Source organism: Tasmannia lanceolata, unplaced genomic scaffold (assembly GCF_043159265.1).
Source record: "Tasmannia lanceolata isolate RefF3 unplaced genomic scaffold, GAP_Taslan_0.1 ptg000012l, whole genome shotgun sequence".
Lineage (NCBI taxonomy): Eukaryota > Viridiplantae > Streptophyta > Magnoliopsida > Canellales > Winteraceae > Tasmannia > Tasmannia lanceolata.
In genome coordinates, this window is record NW_027518689.1 from 54,620,670 (window position 1) to 54,632,046 (window position 11,377).

An 11,377-nucleotide genomic window follows, 5' to 3' on the forward strand; every position below is an offset into this window, starting at 1 on the left:
AATTACAGTTGGAAGAGAAGATTCTAGGTCATAAGCCCCCTTCCATAAGTCTATATAGACGTGTGAGGTCATTTCTAAGGGAGTTCTGACAATTAATAAAATGATTTTCTTTTCTCTAGTGAGAGAGTGGTTCTTGATGAAAGGGAAAAAGATTCCCTGGGATTTCCTCCATGGAAGATAGCTTGGAGTAAAGGAGAATCAGATCTTGGAGTAAGATCCACCTCCTTTTCCCTTTGTTCTTTTCATTTATCCTTCTGTGCATCACTAGCAGTCTAGTCTTGCGCAAGCATCTAATTCCTTGTATAGATCTATTTTCCTAGTAGCCTAGCAACTTAGATCTATTCCCACACCTTATATTCATAGATCTATCATTCCTTGTCACGCCCTAAACCCCACCCTGGGCGTAGGACATGACAGTGCCATAAACCTGCAAAACGAATCTCACAACTGTAAAAGGCTACAAAGCAATAACAGAAATAACATGGCATTTCATAATTAATATATATATATATATATATATATATATATATATTCAATCTAAGCGGACCCATCAGAGTCAAGTCAAATCTCATCTCTCCCCAAGAGTCAAACAAATAAATAATAATGTCTTTACATTTTATTCAAGTACTTACTTTCTAATAAACTGAAATAACTAAACTAAATCTCTGAGTCAAAGTCAAATTCCAGAACTAATCGTCCTGCTCCCCGTTAACCTCACGAGGATCAAAACCTGAAAATGATATATAATCACAGTCAGTTGAAAAGCTCAGTACATAATAAAGCACTACTCTAAGCACAGTCTAACATGACAGGATTTAATAGGATCAGATAGTCAAAGTCAAAACTGAGTTCAAAAGTCTTAGCTGATTCATAGGCACAACAGTTATAAGTGCATGTCAAATATGGTTCTGAATTAAAGGTGCTTAAAGCAACTTCGAAGTCTAAGTTCGGATCAAAGTCAGAGATTTCAGAGTTCATATACAGAAGGTTAGGAGTTCAAATACACTTCAGAGTCATCGGCATGGTTCATAAGACATGTTATTGCTTATACACCGACAGTCCATGGTGTTCGAAATCGATTCATGAAGTTCAGATACAAGTCGATAGGGCCAGCGTTTTATCCCACTGACGGGCCAGAAGTTCTAGTGTACTACCCCCACGGTGGGTCCAGAGTTGCCAAATGTTTTACCCCCATATGGCAGGGTCCAGAATCATCGAAGCCTCCACAGAAGTGTTCAAAAGTGTCCAAGGTTCATATTCAAATAGTTCAAAGTATTCAGAATTCAAACTGATAGGTTCAATGGTTCAGAGTTCAGAACAGATATTCATAACAGTTATTTCTAAGGTTCAGTATAATAGTGGTAAAACACTAGATAGGCCAAACAGAAACAAACATACTAGGCCAAGGCTAGTTCAGAAGTTCAAAGGTATCAATACAAATTTCTAAAGTCAATACTGATTCAAAAGGAAAACAGGGTTTATAATACCCAAAGTAGTACGTTATTACGTACCTCAAAGATGGTTGATTCCTTCCTTAATTTTGATTACGATTCAATATCCTGATCTGAACAGAACATAAGTAATAAATAAGGGCCCAAAAAGGTAACCCATTATATGGCTATTTCTTGTAATTTGGTGATATCATTCTTATAAAGTTTCCAAAACTTATTGAAACTATTTTTAACCTAAAGATGACTCTTTCGACATATCCATAGAGTACAAGAGTGTTGAAAACGGACAAGAAACGAATAAGTTACGAATTTCCAAAGTTTTGGAAAATTGTCGTGCCGGTCGTCCGAGAATTACGGACGTCCGGGAATACGGACGTCTGAGAACTACGGACGTCCGGGGATCCATCTGTCGCCAAACTTGGTACTCACGGACGTCCGCCATTTTTTGGATGTCTGTCCCACGCACGGACCCAGATATCTCCCAAACACGAGTTTCCACCGTTTTTTGTCACTAAAACAGACATAACTCCTTCGTTTGGGGTTCAATTCGCGCAAGGTCAGATCCGATGGATTCGTATCGGCGAGAAGAATCCATTAAATCCAATTTCACGCTCCTAATTCATATGTAATATTTAAGAAAGAAATCACCAAAGATTCTACGTCGAATCTCCAAAGTTCTAATTTCTAAATTCAGATTCATACATTTTGATTTTGAGTTCGTTGGAATTGTAATTCAATATTGGGTCCAAGAAACTCAAGATCAACCCAAGGATTCTTATTTCTAATTCATATAATTAGAATTTCTTGCTTCTTTTCTCTCTTCAAACCCTTGTTTTAGGGTTTCTAATATTCCAAATCGTTCATGGTTCATAAGTCTTACCTTGGTTCGCTGCTTCGACATTGAAATCGCGATCTCCTTGGTATTCTTCTTCTCTTTCTCTGATTTCTCCTTCTAGGGCTGCACAACCGTTTAGGATTTGTTTTAGCCACAAAGCAATTTATTTATAGGCTTTATTAGAAACCCTAATCTGAGTTAAGTGTGAACAGATAAAAACGCCCCTCTTTATCAAGGGGGACGGAAATTTAAGTGTGGGGTATTTTGGGTATTTACATTCTACCCTCCTTACAAAAATTTTGTCCTCAAAATTAACTTATCACGTACCTGAGTTCTCAAACAGAAACATATATTTCAATTTCATTTTCTCTTCCAGTTCCCAGGTGGCTTCACGTTCTGAGTGATTTCGCCATTGAACTTTCACATATAGAATAGTCCTTCGCCTGAGAACTTGGTCCTTACAATCCACAGTACGAATAGGTTGTTCTTCAAATGACAGATCTTCTCTCAGATTCAGAGGTTCTAATTCAATCACATGATTCGGATCCGATATGTACTTTCGTAACATAGACACATGAAACACATTGTGCACTCCAGACAATGATGGAGGTAAGGCCAATCGATAAGCCACTTTTCCAATCTTTTCTAATATTTCATATGGTCCCACAAATCTTGGGCTGAGTTTTCCTCTAACCCCAAACCGCATCACTCCCTTAGTGGGTGACACATTCAGAAGTACCTTATCTCCGATATGAAATTCCAATTCTCTTCGTTTGACATCTGCATAGCTCTTTTGTCGGCTCTGTGCCGTGGGAAGATGCTCTCTAATCAAATGGATTTTGTCAACTGCTTGCTGAACCAAATCCGGGCCTAAGAGTTTTCTTTCACCCACATCATCTCAGCATATGGGTGATCTACATCTCCTTCCATAAAGGGCCTCAAAAGGTGCCATCTTAATACTGGCCTGATAACTGTTATTGTAGGAGAATTCAATCAAGGGAAGATGGTCATCCCAAGATCCTTTCAAATCCATAACACAAGCCTTGAGCATATCTTCTAAAATTTGAATAGTTCTTTCAGATTATCCATCTGACTGAGGATGGAAAGTTGTACTAAATTTAAGGGAAGACCCATTGCTGAATGTAAGCTATTCCAAAACTGAGATACAAAACGAGTGTCTCTATCTGATACTATGGTTTTATGCACACCATGATACATCACTATCTGATCAACATATAACCGGGCCAACCTTTCAGGTGTCAAGCCAGTTCTAATAGGTATGAAATGAGCTGTCTTTATCAATCTGTCCACAATTTACCCATGCGGAATCATTGCCTGAGGGAATACGAGGTAGAGCTGACACAAAATCCATTGTAATCTCCTCCCACTTCCATTCTGAGATGGGAAGTGGCTGCAATGTTCCGGGTGGTCTCTGATGTTCTGCCTTAATCACCTGACAAGTCGGACACTGAGTTACATACTGAGCTATTTCTCTTTTCATATTATTCCACCAGAAACTTCCTTTCAAGTCCTTATACACTTTTGTATCTCCAGGGTGTACAGAGTAACTCGAACTGTGCGCTTCCTTCAAAATTTTATTTTTCAAAACAGAGTCATTCGGAACACAAATGCGGTTACTAAACATCAAGGTATCGTCATTGTGAGTTCGGAATTCATATTCAAATCCATCTTCTAATTTATTTCTTATTTTACAAAATTCTGGGTCGGATTCCTGAGCTATTCTGATTCTTTCTTGCAATGTGGACCGTACTTAGAGTGCTGCCATCAGTACCCCAAAGTTTGGACCACGAATTTCTATTCTGATCTTCGGAGGTCTTCTAAGATATACTTCTGAGAAGTGATCAAAGCTGCCAAATTCACGGACGACTTCCGACTTAGAGCATCACTCACCACATTAGCCTTTCCATGGTGATAGCTTATGGTTAAGTCGTAGTCCTTCAATAGTTCTAGCCAACGCCTCTGTCTCATGTTCAATTCTTTTTTAGTAAAGATATACTTCAGACTCTTATTATCAGTGAAGATTTCACAAGGTTCTCCATACAGATAATGCCTCCAGATTTTTAAGGCAAACACAATCATGAGTCGGATAATTCTCTTCATAATGTTTCAACTAGCGTGATTAGCGTGACTAGCGTGAAGCATACGCAATCACTTTGCCACTTTGCATCAACACACATCCTAAGCTTTTCTTCGAGGCATCACTGTAAATCACAAATCCCATTCTCCATCAGGCAAAGTTAGGATGGGGGCAGAAACTAGCCTCTTTATCAATTCCTGAAAGCTCTTTTCACAATCTTTAGACCAAACAAATTTTGTCCCTTTCCGTGTAAAACGGGTCAAAGGGGCAGCCAAACGTGAAAAGTCCTGAACGAAACGGCGGTAGTGAAATCCAAGGAGTGACTTGGTTTGGCAACCTAGAGGGGGGGTGAATAGGATGTTTACAAAACTTTTGCCTTTTAAAAACTTTTACCAATTTCACCCTAGTTTTATCCCTTGTTTAATTAAGTTTAAAATGGTTGAACTTAAAACAAATTAATGTAAGTTCAAAAACCCTTGTTGAATAGCAAACTTCATTAAGTGATTTAATAGCCTAGTTAGCAAGGTTAAGATATTTAGGTTGATTATCAATGCTAACTACTGACTCAATTCTAAGTAACAAATAATCAAATAAGAGAGTGAGAGGGAGTGAGAGAAATACCAATCACACAAGTGACACAAAGATTTATAGTGGTTCGGCAAACGGCCTACTCCACTCTTCTCAAGGTCGCACTTGAGGATTTCCACTATTAAGACCTCCATGACGCCCGGCTCCAAGGCTATTACAATCTAAGGGAATTAAATAAGGATGCCCTTCCACCTTTACAATGACTTTCCTTCTCTGCCGAGTTCTAAACGCTTCACCCAAGGAAATTAAACACGGATGCCCTTGCCACCGATAGAACGAAGAAGAAGATTAGCTTTGCCTCTAAGTAGGCTAAAATGCACACTCAAGCTCCCACAAGATTCTCTAAAAAATCAATCACAATTTTAAAGCCTAAACCAATCTCAAATTATTTTCTCCAAATCAAGGCACAAGAGGTTAGTGAGAGAAAATTAACCCAAAAATGATTGCAAGTAGTTTTCTAGAGTTCTTTAGAGTTGGAACATGTTCATCATAAAGTTTTGAACCCATACAATGGGTATATATAGAGTCCCAACACAATATGACCGTTTCAGGGGCAAACTGGTAATTTTCGGGTCAAAAAGACTACTAGTCGTTGGACCTCCAACGACTATTTTTTTTAGTCCAGGTTATTTTCTTGGAGCTCCGAGAAATGTCTCTGAGTTCCGAGAAAATTCTCAGAATTCCGAGACTGGTTTTCCAACAATCTGCTTCGAACTTGTAAAATTCATATCTCCCTCATTTCTCCGCAGCTTTTGACGTTCTTGTACTCTACGGATATGAGAACAATGAGGGCTATCTGTTAAAAATACTTTTAAAAATATTTGAAAATATTTTAAACAAGTTTTGATAGGATTTAGTTGCTTGTCCAGGTTGTTGCTTCGGAACTATATTTTGTTCATTGTTGTGCTGAATGCTATGGGTCCCACCATGTTGGTACACCACTATGGCCATTCACTTATCCATTTAAGTCCTTAAATGATGTGTTAGTCTCTTTGAAAAATATATTTTTAGGGTTTAATATGTGCCTTGATAAAGAGAAAACACAAGAGAGAAATGAGATACATACTGCCATTCTAAGTACTCTCTTGAATGAACTCTTGAGGTAGCCATCGCTTGATCTTCTCTTTGACTGCATGGCTTGGTTTGGGATCTTCAAGTTTGAGCTTCTTTGCTTGACACCTTCCAAGGATGATCCCACCATTTGGTTCAAGCTCCTTTACAAGTTGTTGATCCACATGCTTTGGCCTTCATTGATCTTCCTTTGTTTGTTCAATACTTTGAGATGGTTGATGTTGAGCTTCTCCTTAATTGATCCTCCGAGGCATGATTGATCCAAGTATGCTCCAGCTCCTTTGACATGTGTTTGGTTCATCTTCAAGCATAGGCTATCAATGGTGTGTGTGTTGGTGCTATCATGAATTAACCTGTGAATTTTCTGTCCATAGAACAACATTCAAGGCAAACAATTAGTCCATAAAAGACTAATCAATTTGTGTTTGTTAATCATGAAAACAAGGTGAATGAATGAACCCATGGGTAACCCTTGGGCTAACAATCTTCCCTTTTTTGTTGATGACAAACCAAATTGATTAGAGAGGTGGGGAGGATTCTCTTATGGGGATTAATAAACAATATAATCATAACAACTCTCCTCAACATATGCATAAGATAAATTTAACAAGTTTTAGTATACATGCATATGGATTATGGACAATCTAATCAATTTCATACTTCTCTCCATTTTGGCAAAAGAAAAAAGGAAGTATATACAATTAAGCACAATATCAATGCATCAAAGATTTTCAATCAAACTAGATGCTCCCCCTAGGTTCTTATCATGAATACAAGATAAACAATGCATATCATACATGACAAGAGCACAACAACATAGAAACAAGATATCAAGTATACATTTGGTCTATGTTGGAAAAATTCAAAGAGACTTGACATTTTAGCACAATTTTGGGTGTGATAATACATAAAATATGAAAAATATTCACATACACCCAAGAACCAATCAAACATGAATAATATGGCATTATAAGGCTTCTAATATACTTATCTTGAAGGAAATAATTAAAATTTGAAGTTTAGCATGATAAGCCCCCAATTATTTGAATTCCTATTAGAATCTTATCATCAGGTCATGTGTAGTTATAGACTCATCATGATAAGCAAGAATATATATAATGTAAGTTAAGAACTCCCTCTTTTGAATTGTCATGCATATGGTTAACTTTTAGCACATTTCATGACATGACAGTGAGGTATATCATAGGTATATGAGTGAAAAGGTAAAAGCACACATGATAACCACTCAACTTCATAGAAATTTGGATGAGCAAGTGTAATATACTTATATTAATGAGGATCAATAATGATATTAAGGTTTTAGCACAAAATTCAAAAAGTTGATCAGAAACCCCCTTTTTTTTGTTAAAGATATGCAAGTTAAAGCACAAATATGTGGGGAATATCAAAAGGGACAATGCACACAAGTCATTATGGTCCATATGATTCTAAATATAACTCTAGTAAGCTCTCCCCTTTGTCTTTGTCATTGGCCTTAGGTGAAACCTATATGGCAAGGCATGACATGACACAATAGGCCAAAGGCATGAAAGCGAATACATGGCCAACAAAGAAACTTATCATGATTATATATACTAAATAACTTTAGAAACACATGATAAGGATGTCTAATCATAAGAATTAAGATAAACAACTCTAAGAAAGATACTATGAAGGAGATTCTAGGGAATACACAAGGTAGACCACTAGAATGAAAACTTATCCTTAGAATGACAATTACCACATATTGATATCAAAATGATACAAAATAAAATCAAATAGATGATCCAAGGTAAGTCTAATAGGATATGACGTTAAAATCTAGGCTATGGGCTTACTTGTCTTAAACTCAAAATACACATACAAGCACAAGACAATACCAAACAACCCATATGGAGCAACAATGCTCTAAGTGAGTAAACTTATCATATGAGGAATGATATACACATTTAGAATCATATGATTAGACATAAATGACAAGATTAACTTTAAAGCTCCCCCTTTGAGAAAGAATCATGCAATGCATGAATCCAAAGGGTTGTCGTTACATATAGACTCCAAGGGATTTTCGATATATTTTTCAAATGATACCAAGTTAGACTCAACCTTTGGGCTACAGAGACACTCTACTCTCTAAGTGTCGGTTTATCATGAATAAAATTATAGCCATAGTCTAGCTCATCCTGATAAACAAGTATAGCACAAAGGATTTTTAATTTTTGGCTCATGCTCCCCCTAAGTGTGATATTATTTCTATAAGTTCAATTTTTTGCTTCCCTTAAGTATATATCATATATACTAGATAGGAAGATCACACAACAACATATACCTATCCATGTTTGAGATGATGGTAAAAGGCCATATGATTATGTGTTTTAATTAGATGAAGGTACCGTCTCTATATTAGGAACTAAGAAGGCTAAGGGTACCAATTGAGTAGCTTTTAAAGTTAAGGTTTGACATCTCATACATGCGGCTGCCACACAAAACAAAGGGTGATAACTATAGAATATATATATATATATATATATATATATATATATATATATATATATATATGAAAACTAATAAGACTCAATTCTATAGAACTTAGACATAGAGGATTGACTATAAGATTTAGTTGATTAATGATGGAGATTGTAAAACTGTGGAAGTGATTTCTAGTGAGAGAAACTCTGAGATTTCTAGTGAGAGAAAACTCCTCTTCGAGGAGATCATCTCCTTCCTCCGGCCTTCCAGCTGGAGGCCAAGGACCCAAACCTCTCTCTTCCCTTCCTCCCTCCTGGGGAGCTAATTTGTTTTCGGTTTCTTGGGTGGTTTGGAGGGTTTCCAGGCCATGGAGATTCCTCCTGACCCAGGCAAAGGCCCTGTGGAAGGCCGTTTCTGGGCCAGTCCCAAAACTGATGGGTATGGCACCCCTCCTTCATCCCATGGATCTGTGCCTAAAACAGCTCGTGAGCTTGAGGAAATCTACCATTTCGATGGCCTTTCTTCTATTGCTGCACCCCAGCTACCACCTCTATTCGAACCAGGTAAGAGCTCCCCCTCTTCCCATGGAAATGTGTTTCCAGCAGCTAGTGAGCTGGAGGATACCCATGAGTTTGAAACGCTCCCCATCTATGTTGGACCAAAGGCTTCTTCTCTCTCTGAAAAAGGTGCAAACTCTGCCCAGCGTATTGCATACCTCAAGAACTTGTTTCCTCTTGATGACCCCCCTGGAAATGATCATGATCCCTCAACTCACTTCAAGCGAGGTACTCGAATGCACAAAAGGTTCACTAAAAACCCAGCTCAGCCTTCCCTCTCTAAAAATAAATCAAAGAAGTCGACTGGTTCATCTTCCAAAACCCTTTCTCCTCGAAAATCCCACACCCCTCAAGCCATCCTTTGTGCTCCACCCTCACCCACCCTCAACAACTTCCTACCTTTGGAATGGCAAAATGGAGAAGATGAGAATGATGGAGAGAAACATTCCTTATTTGGCAGTTCCTCCATTGATCCAGAAAACCAGGGAACAAACCACCCCATTCAGGGAAAAGGGTATTGTCCAGCAGTCTGTTCTGTGAACCCTGTCAGTCAACACCTACCCTCTGCTGTCTCCTCTGTCCCAATATTATCTGTCCCCAATCCTTTAACCCCAGGTCACAGCCCTATCCTCAACCAAAAGCTAATTGCAGCTGCTAAAGGGGACAATATTCACCAACCACTGCCTCGAGTTCCTCAACTCACCAACCCAGCAGTGTTGACTGACGAGAGACCAGGTCTGATCTCTGCCTCCTCTGCTGGAAATGGAAAAGGCATCTTTACCCCTGGGAGGGAAAGTGAATTCCCTGTCCTTGAAACCAATTCGAATTCTACAGCAACTAAAGAGAAACCTGCAAAATCTCTGTCTACCTCAGAATCCAATGCAAACCCAACTTGGTCTACCCTATTCTCTAACCCTTCATCTTCTTCCCCTGAAATCCCTCCATTACCTTATTCAAAACCAGAGATTGCAGAGGATGGATCTCCATGCTTTGAATTTGAAGAACCAGAGTTCAATGAATCCTCCAGCAGATGGATCAACTGCCTTATTGGATATTACCTTGGAAAAAGACCGTATTTCCCTGCCCTTAAATCTCATCTGCTCAAAGCCTGGAAATTAAAAGGAGATTTCGAACTGTTTGCCCTTGCAGGGGGTTTCTTTCTTTTCAAATTCAGAAACGAAGAAGATTGCAACTCCATTCTCCAATCCCATCATTCTTACGGAGGCCACCCCCTAATTCTGAGGAAATGGCTCCATGATATGCCCTTTGAAAAACTAAGCTTATCTTCTATTCCTGTGTGGATCAGACTCCCTGGCCTTCATTTGAAATTCTGGACAACCACAAACCTCTGTAAAGTCGCGAGTGGTGTGGGCAAACCATTGTATATGGATCCTTATACTTTAAATGGTACTCGGCTTACCTATGCCAGGATTTGCGTAGAAGTCGATGCTTCCTCTGATTTCCCAACTCATGTTACTCTAAAAACTCCTTCTGGAGTCATAAAGCAGCCAGTCGAATATGACTGGAAACCTTCACCATGTCAAGCTTGTAAAACCTTTAGTCACTCCCCGGCAACTTGCCCTCATACTCCCAAAGAAAATCCCAAAGAAAAGGTTGAGAAAAAACAATGGAAACTGAAAGCTAAATCTGACCCGATTCATTCCACTCCTCCTGCTGTTGAGGGCCAGGAGATTTTTGTGGATGAGCAATCCCGAACCACTTTCGTTCCTTCCTTTCAGCATCTCCCTGAAAAAATCAATCAGTCAGCTCCAATCCCTCTTTGCTCCAAAGAAATCCCGCCTAATAGTTCTGAGCCTAAATCACCCTCTCAATCCATTGATCTCTCTTTTCCAAAAGTTCACAATTCTTTCTCCATTTTGGAGGAACTTGATGAATCATTTGAATCTCCCCAGAGTATTCCAAAAGAACAAGTGTGTACCACTTTCCAAAGCCTCACAGGCCGTTCTCCCACTCCTAAATCTGTCATTGATGATGAAGATCGCGGCTTGGAACGTTAGGGGTCTCGGGTCTCAAATAAAGAGGAAGGATATCGGCAATGTCCTTCTCAAAAATAAAATTCCCCTCATCTGTGTATCTGAAACCAGAGCTCCTAAAGGAAAAATGGAAGAATATATCTCTGATATAAAAGATGGCTGGCTTTCCGTTGACAATTATGATCACGCCGAAAATGGTCGTATCTGGATCATCTGGGACCCAAATCTGCTCCACTTTCAGCTCCAGGAAAGTTCCCCTCAATTCATTCATGGTAACGTTTCTTTTCTGCAATCAAATTTTTCTTTCCTGCTAA

The 11,377-nt window shown here is 38.8% G+C and overlaps 1 protein-coding gene across 1 annotated transcript; it reads right to left on the reverse strand.

The window, feature by feature from the left end:
* Nucleotides 1-689: 689 nt before the first annotated feature.
* Nucleotides 690-4,275, reverse strand: LOC143888959 (uncharacterized). The gene is made up of 5 exons (XM_077393337.1): nucleotides 4,198-4,275; nucleotides 3,605-3,871; nucleotides 2,614-3,139; nucleotides 2,332-2,409; nucleotides 690-730 (listed from the first exon to the last, which is right to left on the reverse strand). The coding sequence occupies exons 1-5, from the start codon at nucleotides 4,273-4,275 to the stop codon at nucleotides 690-692; spliced, it is 990 nt and encodes a 329-aa protein (XP_077249452.1).
* Nucleotides 4,276-11,377: the final 7,102 nt, after the last annotated feature.